Source organism: Mustela nivalis (genome assembly GCF_964662115.1).
Source record: "Mustela nivalis genome assembly, chromosome: 9".
NCBI classification, from domain to species: domain Eukaryota; kingdom Metazoa; phylum Chordata; class Mammalia; order Carnivora; family Mustelidae; genus Mustela; species Mustela nivalis.
Window position 1 is genome coordinate 25,727,766 of NC_139028.1, and position 21,370 is coordinate 25,749,135.

General features: G+C 42.9%; 1 protein-coding gene across 6 annotated transcripts in view; it reads left to right on the forward strand.

Moving 5' to 3' along the window:
- JHY (junctional cadherin complex regulator) overlaps window positions 1-21,370 on the forward strand; it is a 53,416-nt gene that overhangs the window by 16,135 nt on the left and 15,911 nt on the right. For 4 of the 6 annotated variants that reach the window (XM_082683703.1, XM_082683705.1, XM_082683707.1 and 1 more), the window contains exon 4: window positions 15,486-15,599. The exons of 1 other annotated variant lie outside the window; for it this stretch is intronic. In XM_082683703.1, coding sequence (XP_082539829.1) covers window positions 15,486-15,599 — 114 coding nt within the window. Of the gene's footprint in view, window positions 1-15,485; window positions 15,600-15,687; window positions 16,397-21,370 lie in introns of those variants that run through there. One more of the 6 variants, XM_082683708.1, reaches the window with a different exon arrangement.

Here is a 21,370-nt window from a genome sequence, read left to right on the forward strand (position 1 = left end):
TTTCAAGATTTAATTTATTTGACAGAGAGAGAGAGCAAGAGTGCAAGTAGGCAGAGTTGTAGGCAGAAGGAGAGGGAGAAGCAGGGTTCCCACTGGGCTGGTGGATCCCAGGGCCCTGGGATCATGACCTGAGCGGAAGGCAGATGCTTAACAGGCGGAGCCACCCAGACGGCCCTCATTCCACTAATCCTTAAGAGCAAAAATCAAAGCCATCAATGGCTTACGGTGCTGTAATTCAATTAATATATCCAAAACATTTCCACTCAGGGAACCATGGATTTTTTTTTTAATTGCATACTCCATTAGATAAAATCAGGACTGAAGGTTTGACTCGCTGTGTTGGTTGCCTTTCTTTCTACTACAAACACTGGCTTTCAACTCTATTAAATGTCCCAACACGTTGGAGGTGACATGACACACTCATGTTAATAAAGGCAACACGCACACAAGTGATTCTCAACTTCGATTTTTATATACATTTTGGGCGGTGATAGGACGGCCGCAGGCTATAGCATGTGGTGGTTTGGTTTGGGGGCTTTTAAGATTTATTTATTTGAGAGAACTCATGCAAGAGAGAGAGACAGAAAACATGAGAGCACGCACGCAGGAGTCAGGGGTAGGGCACAAGGAGAGGGAGCAGCAGACTCCCCACAAAGCAGTGAGCCCAAAGTGGTGCTTGATCCCAGGACCCCAAGATCATGATCTGAGCCAAAGGCAGATGCTTAACCAACTGAGCCACCCAGGCGCCCCTTGGTTTTTCTTTTTAATTATCCAGATGATTCTACTATCTTTCCAACCACAACTGATAATCACTACACCATCCTTTATTCTATGCGAAAGATAGAATGAAACTTTAGTCTCTCCATCTATAAAACCAGAACAGTAAGTGCCCTCCCTTTCTTATCTTACCATTTCAAGAGTGAATTCTATCCTGGATGATGGATTCAAATCTATTGCAGTCAGTAGTCTTAACTCTATATGCTGGGCACTCAGATCCTATCAGACCAACTCCTAGTGGACATCTCCATGGACATAGGAAAAGAATGGCTAGGGGCGCCTGGGTGGCTCAGTGGGTTAAAGGCTCTGCCTTCAGCTCAGGTCATGATCCCAGGGTCCTGGGATCGAGCCCCACATCGGGCTCGCAGCTCAGCGAGGGGCCTGCTTCCCCCTCTCTCTCTGCCTGCCTCTCTGCCTACTTGTGATTTGTATGTCAAATTAAAAAAAAAAAAAAAAAAGAAAGAAAGAAAAGAATGGCTAGATCAGTATATCCACCATCCTTCTTGGGAAGATCAGCTTGAAATTCATTACCTACTGTGAGGTCATTTTCAAATATGAAGGAAAGGTTATTATATTACATGGGGATGCCCTTAGACCTATTCCAAATTCAAACTGGTATTATTTAAAATGCTCTAACCTATTCTAACCTATAAGTATTTTTTGATAGAACATGAAAAGGAGGTATATGAACATTTGTGATTTTCTCTTAATTCAGAAACTCCCTTTATAGTCTTAAAGGATTATGGTAACATCCTTGCCTTTATAACTGATAATAAAACAGAGGAATGGATATAGTATATTCAGCTGAATTCTCAAAAGAGTTGGCTGAATGCAAAAGAATTATCAACAATCTGTCCCAATTTTAGATGTTAATGTACCTTTCTTAAAATATATGAAAATTTGAATTTTGCTTGGTTGCTTCTTTAAAAATATAAATTCCACAGTTCATTATCTGTGAGAAGTATTTATAACCAGTAATTTCTCTCAGACTAGAACAATATTTTTCATTTATTTTTAAATGTGTTCTCAAAAGAAGCCAGTCTAGAAGGAGAGACAAATAGGCCAAAAGAAAGTTATAATAGAAGTGAAAATAGCTTTATTATAAACTCTTTAATTGCTGATTTCTTAATTGCTCATTTTTCTTAGTAGTTATAACTTCATTTACAAACAATATTGGGGTGAGCTGACTTACAGTGATTCCATAGCACAACTTCCTGTTAGGGAGTGAGAAAACTTTAAAGCATTTTTAGCTTGCTCAATTTTTTTTTTTAAGATTTTATTTATTTATTTGACAGAAATTACAAGTACACTGAGAGGCAGGCAGAGAGAGAGAGAAGGAAGCAGGCTCCCTGCTGAGCAGAGAGCCCGATGCGGGACTCGATCCCAGGACCCTGAGATCATGACCTGAGCCGAAGGCAGCGGCTTAACCCACTGAGCCACCCAGGCGCCCCGAGCTTGCTCAATCTTTAAGCTCATAAATTAGTCTTCGAAGTGGCTGTTGACCTTGACCACCACTTTCTCCAGATTCAAATGTCCGAGGGCTGATTGCTAATTATATTCAAAACTGTTTCTTCACCATTTTCCAACATACATTTCCTTCCTCTTACTCCTCTTCTTTTAAAAAGGACAGATATTAGTTTGACTGAACAGTGATAGGATATGTGTAACTGTTTTTATTGAGTTATAGTCAATAGCATTGAACAATATGTTCCTTTCGAGTCATTATTTACATATGACATATGTGCAGGTCTCTCTGTCCCTACAGATTATAGGTCTCCTTATGGGCAAGAAATTGATTGATTTGTACCTATTTTCAATCTTCCTGGTAACTAGCCTAACATACTGTAAGGTCTCAATAAATAGACGGGGAATGAAAAATGGACCTCTTATATCACCCCCAGACTTACTCTCTTTAGTAAAAATTTTATGTGAAAGGAAAATGGTATTTTCTAGAGCAGTGGTTTGAAAACCTGACTGGATATTAGATTCACCTGAGAAACTAATTTTAAAAAATGATTCTTGGCTTCACGTCGACCAATGGACATCTTTGGATAAGACCCTGAGCGCCAGTATTTTTGTTTCAAAGATCTTCAAGTGATTCTAACGTGTAGCCAGGTTTGAGATGCGCTTTTCCAGACTAGAGCAGTGGATCTCACCCTTGGCTTCACGATGGAATCATCTGGAAAAGTAAAAGAATATGAATTCTTTGGTCTGCCAAAGCCCTGAATTTCTGATTTAATTAATCTGGGGTACACTGTCAGCATGGGGATTTTTTTCAAAGCTCCCCAAGTGATTCTAATGCTTAGCCAAGGTTGAGAACCATTGCTTTACATCAGGCATTCTCAAACATTAGTTGAATCAGAATCAACTGGAGGGCTTGTTAAAACAGACTGCTGGACCTAACTTAGGAGCTTCTGATTCAATAGGTACAGGGTGGGACCCAAGAATTTTAATTTCCTACATGGTTCTGGGTGATGCCACTTCTGCTGTTCTGATGCCACTGAGAACCACTGATCTCTTTTTCCCCTCAAACTGTAAGGCATTTATGAACCACCCAGAATCTTGTTAACATACAGATTTTAATCTAGTAGGTCTGGGGTGAGACTTAGGCATGTGGATTTCTAACAAGTGCCCAGGTGATGTCAAGGCTGCTGGTCCATGGACTGCACATAAAACACATACAGGGTTTTCCAGAAACCGGAAGTCATAGTTGTATAAGTCAGTGGCCATAGAGCACTGAGGTTTTCAAGGGATGGTAGGATTATTCTGCTGATTTGCGAGCAGGAGGTAGAATTGGAGGTGGCAGGTTTGGAGGATATGGTTTTAGATTAAGCAGCATCTATCTGGAAAGCTTTCATGTTTGAAAAGCTTTTTTTTCCTAACTTCTTTGAAAGAGATGAGCAATGTCTTACAACCAGAAATACTGAAAGGATAAATGACATCTGTCCCAAATGAATGACTAAATGTCTGTTACCGTTATACAGTGAAGAAAAGCAGCTTTTTAATACATCATTTTGTCACAAGCATTTAGGCCCAGTTAAACTACACATGGCCTTAAGGTGTGTATTGTCTTTGGGAAGAACTGAAAGTACATCTAAGAAGCTTATGACATCCCCCAAAAATGTCAACAGTTGTTTTTTTGTTAAATAGAACTCAAAAAGCTGATTAAGTTCAGATGAAAAATAAAAACAGGGATAATAAAGCAAGCTCTGGACATTAAGAATCATGAGAGCATCTAGCACTACCAGAGAGTGAATTTTAAATCCTCAATAATTAAATACTAGGATAATATTTGATGCATATATAGACAGAAAAATGGAACGACAGAGTAGAAACTGCAGAAACAGAACAAAACTATATATGAGAATATAGAAGATGATACTATGATTGGATAAGGCAGTATCTCAAATCATTGAGGAAACGGTGCATTGTTCAATAAAACAACTGGGTAGCCATCTGGGAGAAAATGAAGTCAGATCCGTAACTCATATCATACAACAGGATAAATTCCAAATGACCAAATATTTAATTAAAAAAAATTAAACCACGGGCGCCTGGGTGGCTCAGTGGGTTAAGCCGCTGCCTTCGGCTCAGGTCATGGTCTCAGGGTCCTGGGATTGAGTCCCGCATCGGGCTCTCTGCTCAGCAGGGAGCCTGCTTCCCTCTCTCTCTCTCTGCCTGCCTCTCCGACTACTTGTGATTTCTCTCTGTCAAATAAATAAATAAAATCTTAAAAAAAAAAAAATTAAACCACAAAAATACTAGGGGAAAAAAAAAGAAGCACATTCTCCCATAACCTCAAAATGGTTGAAAATCCAAAATCTACAAAAGATTGATAAATTTGACTACATAAATACAAAATACTTCTATAGGAAAAAGCATGAGAGTCAAAATACAAAGAACAAAAATATTTCTAATTCGTATCACAGATGAAACTCTACTATTGCTAATATATAAAGAGCTTCTAGAAATCAAGACTAAAAAACCCCAATACAAAAATACAGAAAGACCAAAGGTCAATAGAAAATTTACTAGAAAAGTTAAGTCATATATCTATGAAATACATGAAAAGATACCCAACCTCAGCCATTAGAAGCGAAATATAAGTCAATACTACATTGGGATTTTATTTTTCACCTATAATTAAACCAACAAAATTCCAAATGTTTGATGAAGCTGTAGGCCAAAAAGTACAACATCAGGGTGGTAAGATAAGAAATTGGTATAACCGGTGTGGAGGATAATTTGTTAATATCCCCTTAAAATACAAATACATATACTTCTTGAAAAAGGAAAACATAATGGAAGAGAACAGACTTCAGAGCCAAGGTGGTTGGCATTGCCACCTGCTCTCTGACCTTGGGCAGGTTGCTTTGCCCCTATGTGCTTCAGTTTCCTCATTCTTTAAAAAAAAAAAAAAAATTTATATATATATATATATATATATATATATATAAAACAGTACCTTCCTCACAGGATTGTTAAGAAGGTTAAATACATAGGTTAATATATGTAGTGTGGTTAGATCAATACCTGCCTTATAGCCAACACTATATAATTGTCAGCAAAGATTATTTTTACTTGACCCAATACATCACATTCCTAGGAATTTTTCCTAGTTATGTATGTGCAGTTTTGAAATAACTCCTGTACAAGATTATTCATTTCAGCCTTTTTTCAGAGAAAGACTGGAAACTACCCAGATATCTATCATGTGGGTAATACTGAAATTTTAGTACATCCATAGAATAAAGTACATTGTAGCTGTTAAAAAAAAATAATACTAATGAGGATGTTCTCCATGAACGGTTTCGGACAACTTACCAGAGTTTTTTATTATGAAGGGAAAAATCAAAGGTACAGAACAGTGCTCACAGTGTACAAAAGTGAGGAAGGATAAAGCTCTGGGTTTCATTAGGTATGCCTAAAAAACTGGAAGAATATGCTGGTGATTGTGAAGGGTGGACAGGGATAAGAGCACAGCCTTCCATTTGATACCCTTTTATAGCTCTTATTTTTTTAGTGATTTTATTTATTTACTTGACGGGGGGTGGGGGGAGACAATACAAGCAGGAGGAGTGGGAGAGGGAGAAGCCGTCCCGCCCCCGCCCCGCACTAGGGAGCCCGATTCCGGGCTCCATCTCAGGACCCTGGACTCAGGACCTAAGCCAGTGGCAGACGCTTAACGACTGAGCCGCGCAGGTGCCCTATAGCTCTTATTTTTGAACCATGCCTATGGATTCACAAGACACAACATTTTGTAGTAACTCTTGTAACTTCATGCCCACTGACCCCTCAGGGTCACCTAAATTGCCTTCTTTGCTTGTAAATAATGGCTCAGAGAAGAACTATCCGTTTCTAAATTAAACTGCCCCACAATTATTTTTGCCATTTTTCATCTGTACCATGTGCATTTTTCATCTGTTGATCGTACATTAGAACGCCCTGGGAAAATCACCTTGGAATCCAGGCGCTCTGTATCACTGGACGTGTGAAAGCAGGCCCGTTCCTACTGATATAAAACCCAAAACACACTAGAGGGCGCCTGAGTATCACCGTCAGCCAGTGACTTTGCTGCTGAACATTCAGGACCTTCTTTTTTTATTCATGAGTTGTTCAGGGTTTGTCTGAAACTCATTAGTTAGAATTTGAGTCCATTTCTGAGCTACCATTAAAAGACATCTATGTCTTGAAAAAGGAGCTACCTTTCTATCTTGATTCCAATGTGACTTTGAAGACCAATGAAGGGTGCTTTAGACCTGTTATTCTTCTCTTGGAAATTACAGATACTTTATGAAAACAAATATAGAAAGGTAACTCGGTCCCCTATAGTCTTCCAGACAAAATGAAGCGCTATCAAGAATCCACTACCCAGGGCCGCCTGGGTGGCTCAGTGGGTGAAAGCCTCTGCCTTTGGCTCAGGTCATGATCCCAGGGTCCTGGGATTGAGCCCCACATGGGGCTCTCTGCTCGGCAGAAAGCCTGCTTCCTCCTCTCTCTCTGCCTGCCTCTCTGCCTACTTGTGATCTCTGTTTGTCAAATAAATAAATAAAATCTTCAAAAAAAAAAAAAAAGAAAGAAAGAAAAAAGAAACCACTACCCATTTTGGGGCTCCTGGGTGGCTCAGTGGTTAAGTGTCTGCCTTTGGCTTAGGTCATGAGCCCGGGGTGCTGGCATCAGGCTGGGCTCCTTGCTCAGAGGGAAGCCTGCTTGTATTCCCTCTCTTACCATCTCTCTCTGTCAAATAAATAAAATCTTGAAAAAAAAAAATATAGTACGAAAGAAAGAAATCCACTACCCACTTTAAGATCGACATACATTCGTGGCTCTTGCTGGGACAGCGGATCAGGCAGCCAACAGACCTTTATTAAGCACCAACTATGTGCTTGGGGTTCAGTGCTAGGTAGCTACCAGAGAACAAGACCTACAGAGCCTGAGCTTCAAGGAGCTTATGTTCCAGTCACATGACAGAGGCAAGAAATGTGGAACAAAATAATTTCCAGTGCCAATAAATACCTCAAAGGACACTGAATAACTTGACTTAATAAAATGATGAAGGGGAATGTGACTGGGATGTTTGGGTAGGACTCTCTGAGGAGATGTCATTCAAGTTGAGATGTGAACATACAAAGAAGAGAAAACTGTGGAAGCTCTGGGGGACAGGTTTGGTCTATGGCCCCTGTGGCAGCAGCCCTCTCCCCTAGGGACAGCACAATGTTACAGGAGAAACAAATAAAACCAAAACAAAACACTAATTCGAAAGTCATAATCACGGGTTATATCCTGGCTCTTCAGCGAACTACGTGGTAGCACTTCCTAGATATTTGAGCAAGAGACTCTTTAAGACTGATACTCCTTATCTAATATATGGGGTCAATTCCTGCCTTGGAGGCCTACTAGAAAAAATTATACAAAGCTCCTGACATGTGGCAGACGGTGTAGGGAAGCTACTGTCAACACTGGACATTCTCAAGCTATAGCTTTCTTTTCCTATGGGAAGGGAAAGGAACCACTCAGAGTAGGACCTTATGGATTTTTTTTTTTCCTTTTTTCAGGTCAGAGTGCCTCAAAGTAAAAGGGATAGCACTTCAGGTAGAATTTAAAAATTGTACCTAAAAGGGTAGCATTTCAATGCCCTAGTAGCCCAATCTATGGTAGGACTCTCAGAGAACTCAGAAAACACACGTTACACTTGTGGGTCAGAGTCAAACTCTCAGAGTGGTACACAAGGCTCTCCGCGCCCTAGCCACTTCTCCTGCTTCAGCCATTTCCTTTGTCATCGCCACCCCCCGCCCTGCCTCCCCACCACTCCCAGCATCCTCTGGGAACTCACAGCTCCCAGAGCCCAGCGTCTCCCCTGCATTTCTGGTCATGCTGATGGGCCACTCTTCCTTGTCTTGTTTGTTTGGGAAAACCTTACCCTCCCTCTTGAGATGACGGAGCCACCCACTGCTCTCGTTTTCTGTAGTTTTAGATTTAGTAAAACTTTTGGTGGTCTATAAAATTAAGCTGTACCTTTATTTCAATGATGATCATCTTTTTCTAATTTGTTTAGAAATGGAATTTTTTTGTTGTTGTTTAGAATTCTTCTGGTTTGGGTGGTATTTGTTTTTAAATATTTTATTTCTTTATTTGACAGAGAGAGATCTCAAGTAGGCAGAGAGGCAGGCAGAAAGAGACTGGGGGAGGCAGGCTCCCTGCTGAGCAGAGAGCCCAATGGGGGCTCGATCCCAGGACCCTGAAATCATGACCTGAGCCGAAGGCGGACACTTAACCCACTGAGCCACCAAGGCACCGCTGGGTAGTATTTTTGAGTCTCACCTTTATCATACTCATAAAAATTATTCTTCTATAGAGTAAGTGCTCTGTATCTTCATTGATTGGGTTTTTTTTTTTTTCCTTTGCCCTGTGTGACCATGACAAGAGCACTTACTTAGGACAGCATAATTCAAATTGAACTTCACGGTTTTTCCCCAGCATAACGCATTTCCTCAGGCATCTGTCTGTGTGCGCTGATCAGCACTTGGTTTAGCTACGAATTATGTGATCTATGGAGTGTCACTCCATTCAGTCAACATTACTAACGAGGGATCCATGAAAAGGAAACTTTCCTCGTTAACTAAAGCCTGCCCTTTCAGAAACTAGAACCTTAACCGAAGCCATCATTTCCCAGGTCAGCTTTCACCCAACGTGCTGGAGGGCCTGACATGCTGGTGCTAGCTTAGCTGGGGCCGTGGCACTTGGCTCTGTGGTAATGTCCCTGGCTGTGGCAATGGGAAAAAGGATGCTCTGCTTCTTCCCTGAATGCCCCAGACTGCTAGGGGTCTGCAGTCGTTTTTGCTGCTGTCAGTGTATCTGCTGTTTAGCATCTCCTGCCCTCGTGGGAAGCAGACATATTGGGAGTCAGTACAAGGCGGCCCGGGTGGCTCAGTCGATTAAGGGTCCAACTCTTGATCTCAGCCTAGGCCATGATCTCAGGGTCCTGGGACTGAGCCCCACATTGGGCTCCTTGCTCGGTGCCGAGTCGACTTGGGATTCTCCCTCTCTCTCTCCCTGAGCCCCTCCCCCTGCTCAAGTGAGCTCTCTCTCTCTACAATAAATAAGTAAATCTTTAAAAGGCATTCCTTTTTAAAGAAAGAACGTAAAATATAACTTTCTTTGACTTTTATTTATTTATTTGACAGACAGACAGAGATAACAAGTAGACAGAGAGGCAGGCAGAGGGGGAGGAGGTAAGCAGGCAGAGAGCCGGATGCGGGGCTTGATCCCAGGATCCTGGGATCATGACCTGAGCCGAAGGCAGAGGCCTAACCCACTGAGCCACCCAGGAGCCCCATGATTTTTAAAAAATAACTATTTCCCTAACCTTTTTCAGTTTTCCATGGCCCACCCCCCAGAGTCATTCTCTTGCCTTTTGCTTTATTGAGCCATTCTAAATTACTTTACTTTATTTCCATGAAAATAACAATTCTCTATTCACACTCTGATTTCTCTAAATTATCTAACCTTTATATACATGTTATAATTTTAACTAAACAGACAATAGACATAAACAGGTTTGTGAACAATTGTAAAATCTTCTTGGTAAGCATACAACCCAACTGATGGACAGAAATCCCAAGACATCCTAGAGAGGAGTGGGGAGTCATGAGCCTCACCTGTGGGTATCAGTTGGGAGATCTTAAAGTAAGGACTGGAGAGGATTACTGAATCCAGTGAGTTGAGGAGAAGACGAATACTTTTGTGTTGTACATATCTAGATTGTGAGGATGGGAGTGTGGGTATTTAGGCTAGAGAAACTGTCAGGTGCCTTACATGCAGGCCCTTGTACGTCATTGTAAAGCAGGGGCTCTCAGAATACGGTCCCTGGAACCCAGTGGCATCATCCTCCCCTGGGAAATTGTTAGAAGGGCAAATTCTTGGGCCCCATCCCAGACCTCTTGAGTCAGAAACTCTGGGGTGAGGCCCAGCAATCTGCTTTAATAAGCCCTCCAAGTGATTCTCATGCATGCTCAAGTTTTAGAACCGCTGTGCTAAGGAGTTATGCCTTTCCTCTACATGCCGTGGAATCACTGAAAGATTTTAGTAATAGAGTAATTTGAATTCTGTGGCCATCCAGAGGCCATGCTTACATATCCCTAGTCGTGTCATGTAGAGTTCGGGTTACTTGGTTAATCAAACACAAGATATTCCTAAAAATCTCTTTCATATTCTTGAAAATAGTTCATTGCTTCATTCATTTACATGTATTTAGTAAGACCTTACTAGGTACCAGGCATTGTCTTAGGTACTTAGAATGTAATACTGAACAAAAACCAAAAATCCCAACCCTCATGGGGCTAACTTTCTAGTAGGAGGAGATGGACAATCGACAAAAATAGATAAATCATGTATTTGTAGGTGATGGAAGTGCTAGGGAGAGAAAGAGAGCAGAGAAATAGGGAATTGGGGGTGGGGGGGAATTACAGTTTTAAGGAGGTCATGAAGGAGGTGAGAGCGTATCAAGCAAATATTTGAGGAAAGAATGTTCCTCAAAGAGGTAACAGCACATGAGAACGGTGACGGCCCAGTGGTCCTGGGCAGAGTGAGCAAGGGAAAGGGAAAGGTAAGGCCTGCTTTCCACATTATTTTGTTGACAGCTGGCTACCTGACTTTATTATAAACCATAAGTCTAGCCAGATAAACAAGTAGATTCTATGTATTCTGATGTAAATGGAGAATTCAGTGCTCCGTGTAGGTAGACCTTTCATTCAATGATACTTACGGAGCATGTGTGTGCCAGGCTCATGTGACTAGCCCACCAAAACTGAGACTTACAGTCTGGAGGGGAAACAAACCCCATTACCAAGCCAACACTTGTTACAAAAAGGAAAGTACAAAATGCCAAAGCCGTGAGCTCAGGTGCCTTTGTTGTAATCTCTGAGGAGTCAAGGAAGGCTTCCTGGATGAAATTCTATTTCAGCCCAGGCTGGAACAGCAGCAGTGAATGGGATTGGTCAGAATAAGTGAGGTGAAGAGGTGTTTCCCAGCAAAGATGGCCTGTGCACAAACCCTGGAAACAAGGGTGCCTATGACCCAACCACAGAGTTAAGAAAGTACAATGTGAAAAGAACAAGAAGTACAGAATGAAGGACCTTAAACCTTTAAAGAGTAAGGGCAAGGGGGAAGCACTGAAGGGACTGCAAGCAGTGGCTGGCATAATTAGTTTGGGGGTTTTAAAAGTGGCAGGACCTTATGGTAGAAAATGAATGCAAAAAAGTAGTATCTCCAGTGGTTTCCATGTCATCACATTCTGATGGAGCGTCTGTGCGTGAAATGCGTTGTGAAATGCGTTATGAAGGGTTCTGCACGAATGGAGAAAGTGACCAACAGCAGAGCCAAATGGTTATTCTCTGATGGTATTAACAACTGTGTTTTGTCTCTTAATGGCTGAATCATGAATATAAATCCCCAGATAATTCAAACAGCTGTACAAAATATCCGTGTTAGAGCCTGACAATGGCGGGCTCTTGGTGCCGCCATGCCTCCGCCTCTCCCGCTGGCCATGTGTCAAGAGAGAGATGTTAGTCGGCTTGGACTGCCACAGAGCACAATGTCTCAGAAATAGAACAGAACTAATACAGCAGATCACTCGTTAGCCAAGTGAACCAATGCTCGCCGAATCCAGTGCTCAGGTCCCGAAGAGAGGGATTAAGTAACAGACGTGTTGGAGTGACGGTAAGCAAATAATACATTTAAGAAAAAAAATCAGACACTCTGGCCTATTTTAATTTGGCCATGTGCTAGTTGTTAATACCAGAGAATAACAAGGAAACAGATATGTTAACTGAGGGGCTCTGCACAACGTCCGTGATAATAAAAAATAAACAATAAACAGTATCAAGGAATAAAGGAGCAAAACTTGCCATGATTGCAGAACTTAAGGATAATATGCTTTCTAGACATGTTTCAGTGTGTGTCTGTGCAGAGACACTAATTCACATACAGCTCTCAGTGTAAAGCCTCAACTTTTTTGTGTGGTGCCCATTCTGTAAGAACCTGATGAGTTTCTTTGAGAGAGAAGTAGCCGCCCAATCTAGCTCAGCTGTACTCAATCTGAGTTGCTTTCCTTCCTACAAACCCTCACTTCAAAGCAAGGAACATAATGTACAATTTTTTAATGGCTCTAGACCCAGGCACTCAGGCTCTCTGCTCTGCGCCTTACCTCAGTGTAAACACCTAATCAGGATTGCCCGCGTTTCATCAATAGCAGCCAAATGCAATTCGAGAACCACAAGCCTTTGAAGTCCTCCCAGCAAAGGCCGGTTTTCTAGTCTGGGATAATGACATGCCATGATTGCTGTCTTTGTTGTATCTTTTCAGTAGAGAAGCAATTATAGGCCCCAATTTAACAGAATAGACATTACACAGCTTATGATGCTCAAAATGCAATTTCATTTGATCATTTTCTCGATTTGATTGGTATTAATAGAATGGTTCACAAAAAAAAAAAAAAAATAGCTGGCAGAGGTTGTGTCCCATTCCACTTTCAAAGAGATAATGTAGAAGTATGCTTTACTTGCCCTGAGACTCTCACTGGGGTGATTCTGACACCGAGTTCCACCCAAACAGCCCGTGGATGGAAAATATCACACATCCTACACTCTCTGGGGAAAGAAAGCATAGGACATCGTATTTGTAATTTGGAAACTTTTTGCCAGAGCTATGTCTAAGGGATCGATCCCGGGCAGTCAAACAATCGGAATCACCAGCGGCAGACTGAATTAACTAAACCAAGTCCCCTTTACAAAAGCCAGAGAAATCAAGCATCCTAGCTGCGGGTCTATGATTCAACCCAATTTTTTCTCCCAAGCTCCAGATAACATTTTTGTCCAAGACATCACCTGTTTGAGGTTTGAAAAAGGATGATTTCTTCTCCCACTTAGGCAGCCTATTTAGATGCCACACACACACCCCGCCCAAACTCTCTTGGCCTTCATTTCTTGTCCAGGAAAGAGATGATTTTACTTGTAATTGAGTGGTGTTTCCTTTTAACATCATGGCAGTAAGGGATAGAGTCCTTTGCAATAACAGGGGCCAACGTTATGAAACCTAATACTTTTATAGTCCCCTCATGTTTCTTAAACCAGTACCAAGAGGGGGACTGAGAGATGGCATCATGACACACAGTTCCTCACCTGCGGTGGCAGCATTTATATTCTTAAACTCTCTGTTGCATAGCAGGTCACACCGTTTCATGGTGTTGGAAAGTTTTCCTTTTGCAGAGTAGGTAATCTTTCAAAATCTATTGTGTGCTCCTATTTCATTTTTTAAAAGATTTTATTTATTTGTCAGAGAGAGAGCAGAAGCAGGGGGACAGGCAGGCAGAGGGAGAAGCAGGCTCCTTGACACAGGGCTCAATCCCAGGATCCTGGCATCATGACCTGAGCCAAAGCCAGATGCGTAACCAGCTGAGTCACCCAGGCCTCTGGAGTACTCCTATTTGAAATCAGGAAAATCCCATGATCCAATAGCACGTTTTGCCCTTGTCTTTGCTATGATCTTCAAGCATGAAGAAGGCTCAATTTTCATTTTTTCCCATTTTCAGATCAACCTTTTAGTATCTAAACTTCCATACCATCTGTTTGCCATATTTCTGCATTCGAGTGCAGCAACAATGACAGGTATTGTTTGTGGCCACAGAACCTGCATCGAGCAGTGAGGAATGAGGTTATCTTTACTGGCAGACACTGGCTTATTAATATTTAACAAATATCTCCCCCTCTCTCCCGATTGAATAGCAGTCTGCATAAACGCAAAGTAAGAAACAGCAGGAGAATCTGAACACAAACATGACGGATTCTGGGGGTGCCTGGGTGGCTCAGTTAGTTAAGCATCTGCCTTTGGCTCAGGTCATGATCCCGGGGTCCTCGGACCAAGCCCCACATCGGACTCCCTGCTCAGCAGGGAACATGCTACTCCCCCCAACCCCCCTCGTGCCCTCATCCTTTCTCTCTCAAGTAAAGAAATAAAATCTTTTAAAAAATAATAAAGTATAAAACTATCTGGGACCACCCCAGACCTTCTGATTTAATTGGTCCGGGATGGGACCAGGGCACTGATATTTTGTCACTCTAACATCTAACTAAAGTTGAGAACCTCCGATCTACATCATTCAAATTCACTGACTACCGACATTACAAATTCTGCAAGTCAAAGATGATATTTCAAAATTGCCAAATATGAGGCTCTTGAGTTAGACTGCCCAGCTGCTCCACATAACTGATTCTGGGCAAGTTCCTTAATGTCTCTGTCCCTCAGTTTTCTCATCTGCAAAAAGAGGGGGTAATAGTAATACATACGCGATAAGGTTTAATACAGTAGGACTAATAGAATATATTCGAAGTGCTTATGACAGTGACTAGCAACACCATGGGCATTCCATGTATATTAAATATTGTTATTTTATTGTGCTCATCATCTTGAAGCATAGTGGTATTTCACTATTCATTATTTCTCTTATTACACTCAGCATTTGTTGCTACATCCAGCTCAGATAACTGTTCTAAAATTGGGTCCCCTGTGTACTGAACATTTTTTTTTAATTTTTATTTATTTATTTGACAGAGAGAGAGATCACAGGTAGACAGAGAAAGAGGGGGAAGCAGGCTCCCCGCTGAGCAGAGAGCCCGATATGGGGCTCGATCCCAGAACTCCGAGATCACGACCCGAGCCGAAGGCAACGCCCAACCCAATGAGCCACCAGGTGCCCCTGAACATTTTTTAAAAATATTTTTTATTTATTTATTTAACGGAGATCACAAGTAGGCAGAGAGGCAGGCAGAGAGAGAGAGAGGGAGGAAGCAGGCTCCCTGCCGAACAGAGAGCCCTATGTGGGGCTCGATCCCAGGACCCTGAGATCACGACCCGAGCCAAAGGCAGAGGCTTTAACCCACCAAGCCACCCAGGCACCCCTGTCCTGAACATTTAAACTAAATAGTAGTTTGACCTCAAAGCACCAATTCTCACATCATGCCTATAAGAAAAAACATGATTTATTCCTGTTTTCCTTGGGAATAACCCAGGTCCCCAAGGACTAAGATATATCCTTGAACTGAAAATAAAATGCAACCCTGCAGGACCTCTTTCTAGAGTTCACAGATGAGCCTCATGGCTCTAAGACTTAAAACGAATCCCATTAACATGCTTTATATGTTTTACCCTCTTAGATATCCTACCCCATCAATGTAACTGACAAGACGTCCATTCAGAACGCCAAAGAGAGCGAAAATGCTGCCATCAATCCTGAAGACCAATGGCATCAAAGAGCCCAACAGCTAAAGGTTACTTGCTAGATTGAACTTTAAATGGGTTTCAAGGGTTACTGCTAAATATGAGTAAGTTTCATGACTCACTTCTTATCCCTTACAGGTTTATTCTTATGTATGAAAGTAGTGACCCCCCCTTGTGAGGGTAAGACTGGTTTCTGCCCAGATGGGCCAATGCTTGTTCAGCCTGCCAAGTCTACCCATTTTTCCAAAGGTTCTAAATTTCCTAGAAGAAAGATCATCACATCACCCTTTAAACATTCAGAGTTAAAACCCCAAACAGAAGCAAGGCATGGAGAAAATGTGGGTGGGGGTGGGGGGGGTGGGGGGTGGGGGGGAAGGAGTCACAGCTGCAGAATACTGTCCAAACCTGCACTGCTTCCAACTCTGTTTCCTTAATGGCATCCCTAGCTGATGGGGAGGACAATCGCTGAAAATGGGTGAGAATCCCCAGAACTTCCCTGAACCCTCGTTTTTGTGGGATGGGAAAGCCTACTAACAAGCAATCTAGCATGAAAACATCCTTTTCTGGCCCTGGGTTTACTACTCTGACATCATAATGTGATTTTAGGGAAGATTTTTGCGAAATAGTCCCCACTGACCGTTTCTCTAGAAGAGAAAAAGCACTGGCAGATGATTTCTTCTGGAACCAGTATATGGAGTTCTGTGGAGCATTCATTCTTACACCTGTATCCCTGCTGAAAAGAGGGGTGAGCCCTACAAAATCACCCAGCCTAGAAAGCCTGACACCATCAGTTCAAACTATGTACAGTGCTAAAGGTGTAAGAAAAATAAAGTTCATTCCAGTTTCAGAGAATTTTGATTTTTTTTTTTTTTAGAGTTTATTTATTTACTTGACAGAGATCACAAGTAGGCAGAGAGGCAGGCAGACAGAGAGAGGGAAGCAGGCTCCCCGCCGAGCAGAGAGCCTGACTCTGGGCTCAATCCCAGGACCCTGAGATCATGACCCAAGCCGAAGGCAGAGGCTCCAACCCACTGAGCCACCCAGGCGCCCCTGAATTTAGAAAGGAGGGCCTGCCTGGATCATCTTTTTTCCTTCTCAGTGGTTTCCAGGTCACTCTCAGAATTGCAAAAATAAGTAAATAAAAAATAAAAGAATAAAAACAGTCATTCACCCAGAGCTTCCTGAAAGCTGATGCCAGGAGGACAGCCCCCAGAGGTGGAGAGGTACTCAAATGCCCGTGGCAGTGAGATGCAGATGAGGGTCAACGCAGGACCTCAGAGAGATCGTGGGGGGGGGGGGGGAGCTTGGCCAACAGGATGGAGAGGACAAGGGAAACACTTTTAGATTTTGTCCTGTGTTACAGAGAATGGCCTGGGTCAGAAGACACGGATTTCTGGACCTTCGCCTTTTTTTTTTTTTTTAAGACTTCATTAATTTATTTGACAGAGAGACACAGCAAGAGAAGGAAGCAGGGGGAGTGGAAGAGGAAGAAGCAGGCTTCCCACTGAGCAGGGAGCCCAACTCAGGGCTCCATCCCAGAACCCTGGGATCACAACCGGAGCCAAAGGCAGACACTTAATGATGGAGCCACCCAGGTGCCCTCACTTGTCTTTAAGTTGATGCAGAACTTTGGGGAAATCTCAGCTCCCCCTACACCTTAAGTTTCTCCCTTATTAAATGAAGAGTTGCCTGAAATGAACTACAAGATGCATCCCAGCAGCAAAATGCTATTATTCTAGGATATTTTTCTCCAGTTACTTAAATTATTATAGAAAACCCATTTGAAGATTGTAAGGTTCTCGCAACCTAGAGCTTCCATAATCATCACTACAGAAAATTATAGGATCTCAGCCAGTGATAACATAATCACAGGGCTGGATTTGTGGCATAGCCTTTGACAGAGGCAGTCAAAAATTTTATATGGAAGAAAACTGGAAAAAGCCAAAAGAATGCTGTGTGTTCTCTGGGTATACTAGAATTCATTTGTTCATAACCCACTCGCGATTGAGGACAAGGAGGAGCCAGACATCTAAAGATCGTAGACCTAAAACAATCAATGCAGAGTGGTCCATGGGATGCTTCCCTTCAGTAAGAATGGATTTAACTCCCTCTGCATACGCCAGCGAGGCAGGCACTCAGCTCCATTGCCTTTCTTTTTCCAGTTCAACTACCCAAATGCAGAGCCTTCTTTCTGGTCCCCATCCTTCACGGGGATTGCCCAGTCTGTCCCTCTCCATCCCCAGCCCCTCTCTGCAAGACCACTGTGCCCGCCCGTGGGCTGGATCACTCCCTCGGGGTTTATCACACTCGGCTGCTGTACCTGTGTTCCGTCTGCACCAACTATACCAGCAGCTGCCTCAATGTTAAGATGGTTGTGTTGCAGGACACCTGGGTGGCTCAGTTGGTTAGGCCTCTGCCTTCGGCTCAGGTCATGATCCCAGAGTCCTGGGATTGAGCCCCGCATCAGGCTCCTTGCTCGATGGGGAGCCTGCTTCTCTGCCTTTGCCTGCCACTCTGCCTGCTTGCGCTCTCTCTTTCTAACAAGTAAATAAAATCTTTAAGATGGTTATGTTTTCTTTATATCTCTTAGCACAGTGCTTTGCCCAAAGCGAACACTCAGTAAATATTTACTGGCTGGTTACAGAAACATTTAAAAATCATTACATGAAAATGGGCCTCTCTGAAAATATTTTTTCTGGAAAGATAGCTTTAGATGACTCTACATAACAATGAATAGCTCCCACTAATAAGAAATGTCTTTATATGAAACCAAAATAATTCCCACAACAAATATTTATTAAGTACCTACTATATTCCAGGCACTCGGGGTCAGGGCTCCAAAAGCACATGGTTTAAAAAAAAAAAAAAAAAAAAAAACTTAAAAAAAAAAAAAAGTAATAAAAGATCTTAAAAAAAAAAAATGGTCCTTACCCTCAAGGAGCCCAAAACTTTAGCTAGAAGACAGTTATGGGATCATTATAATGCAGTAATTGAACATGCAGTAGGAACTTTAAGAAGCACCAAATTCTGCCTAAAAAGACAAGAAAAGCCTCCTGAGAAGAGACAGCATCTGAACAGACCCTAGAAGGATGAATCAAAATACGGCAAACAGGCAAGTGGCAGCAGAGGTCTGAGAGCCCGAGAGATGTGGTGTGTCCACAGCCTCACCCACAGGTCAGCATCCAGGGGAGTGGGTGTGAGGGAGCGCAGTGCTGTGACACAGGCTGGACAGGTAACTAGAGGCAGGGGCCGTGAACGGCTTTTATGTTGGCCAAAAGATTTCAGATTTTATCCTGCAAATGGCAGGAAGCCACTGGCCAATTTTAACCAGGTTAATGATGTGATCAGACTTAACATGGTAGAAAATTCATTCTAGCCAGGGTCTAGAGCATAGATTGGAAGGAAATGAGATGGCAGAACAGCAAAACCAGTTTAGGGGCAGTTTGCTGCTGTTCCCGCAAGAGATCACAAGAGCACTCAGGGCGGGGCTGGGTCCGGCTCACACTCTGCACACCAATAGCTTGCTTTTCAGTACGGTGGACAGATACAAATCCACCAAGGGCATGAAACTTCCCTTGGGTCAGGGCTGCCCCCTCAGAGCCTGCCAGAAGCAGTCAAGGAGTGAGACTAACAAACTCAGCAATTGTTTGGATACAAAGTAAATGGGGGAGAGAGAAAGAGCGCGGTTTCGGAGGGTCTGATTAGTGGTACTGACAGCACTGAGGAAGAAAAGGAGGGCTTTCGTCCGCGCTGGAATGGGGGAGGAGGGGTGCTGAGCCTGATGTGGAGTTTGGAGGTGGAACATGATCCGAGAATAGAACCCAGGGAAGACATCTGAGTTAGCAACATACATTTGATGGTAAGATTCCACTCCCTAGTGGATTGAAGCTGTAGGCATTGCTGAGATGCCCCCAGAATCACAGGAAGTGGGAGAAGAGAGAAGGGTCAAGAACAGGGCCTGGTATAGGATGGTTACATTTTAAGGGTCAGCAGAGGAAGAGAGAAGGTGAGAGACCATGAAGGGCTTGCCAGAGAGACAGAAGGCTGCCCAGGGTTCAGGAGTGTCATGGAACCCAAGACCTGAAAATCTCAAGAAAGAGACATCAGTGGGCAGGGTCAGACTCTGCAGGGCTTAAAAAGGTGCCATGAAAAGGGAATGAAACATGCAGCTCATACATGCCAGTCTCAAAGGATTCAGAAAAAAACTAAGTAGGAACAATGCACACAATATCACAGAAATGACGCATATGTGCGTTTGAGTGTCCATCTGTCTACAGATGGAGAGACACACGGAGAAAGATGAAATTGGCCCAAAGTTAACGCATCTCAGTAAGATGATCTGGGAGTCCTGCGGTTTTCCTGTAAGTCTGAAATAATGTTCTGTGCGAAAAAGTGAAAAGGTAAAGAAAGCAGGGCCCAGAGGATTTCGCCACAAAGAGTTTAGCGGCGGCCAGAGCAGAATAGCGTGGGGGTGGGTGGTCGGTTTTTCAACTGATAGTTGACGGTCACCATCCTCTCTTTCTATGTAAGCATCCTACTCGGACCTAAGGGCTTTACTTCAAACCAAGTCACCCCTCTTCACTTCACCCTTCCACATAGGTCTTGTCCTGAATCACTCTGTGCACCCCTGTGAACCTTCAGGGCTTTTCCAAATCCCTGTGTGTCCAGAACTGGACCCGGTACTAACCTAAGGGTCTGACCTTTGCTGGCCGGCATGAGGGAAGAGAGGAGAGCAGATCCTTCTCGGGCCCAGAGCACGTGGTCAATAGAAAAAAAATACAAAGTTCTCTAATTAAATGAAGCTTCCCAAAAAAATGAAATAGGCGGTTTCCTTTCTTGCCGCTCTAAAATAACTCTTGACTTTCTAGGCAAGGCAAAGGAATGACAAGGCGAAAGGTACGGATGATCTTTGACTCGTTAATATCAAAGTCCTCGTAATCACATCCTAAGTCAGCTTCCCACCCTTCCTATTATTACATACACCCTTCCTATTATTATTAGCTCTTATAGTCATAAGAGCTATTGTTTTGGTTTTGCCTCCAAGGCCATCAAGAGAACTATGCTTCTTTTTTTCGTCTGAACACAGAGTCCTCCCTGACTGATGCTGAAAATCAGAGCCAGTTAATACACATTCTCTAAATGTTCTCAATATTATCAGACGAATTGATAACCCCCACCTTCAAAGTATTTGTGTTTTGTTGTTAATAAACACAACAGATGGGGAGCCCAGGCACAACCCTCAGGGCTGATCAGGGTAACAAAGAACAAGAATGGCTTTTGTTTTAAAGCAGATGAACCTTTGGCTAAGACAGAGCGTGCATCCTTCCCTCTGGTTTATGGCTTGGAAGCAGGAAAGCCATAAAAGAGAAACAGCCAGACACTGCCTTTCACAGGGTTGGGGGCAAACTGCCCTTGGATGGCACAGTATGAACGAACATTAATAACTAAGTACAGATCTTACTAAGAAGTTATCATCCCTGCATCAGGCGTCAGGATTCCCCAATGCGAACGCTGTACCAATGGCCACTGCTGTGTGTGTGCTGGGAAAACCCAGTGCCATTAAGCAGTTATTCTGAGTGCATGGAGTATGGACTGATTGTGAGTATTGGTAACAAAAGAACCCCATTGAGAGCGGGATGGAATAGAGGATTTTAGTGCTGGTGGAGATTAAGTAGCCTGAGAATGGCTTTGTATATTAACTTGAGGGAAGTCGGGTCTTGCGACCTAAAAAGTGACACCTGATGTCTCAATTGTCGGGTAATAAATCTTCAGTAAACCACAGATCTCAAGTAGTCTGCTCAGAAGGTGAGAGAAATCACAT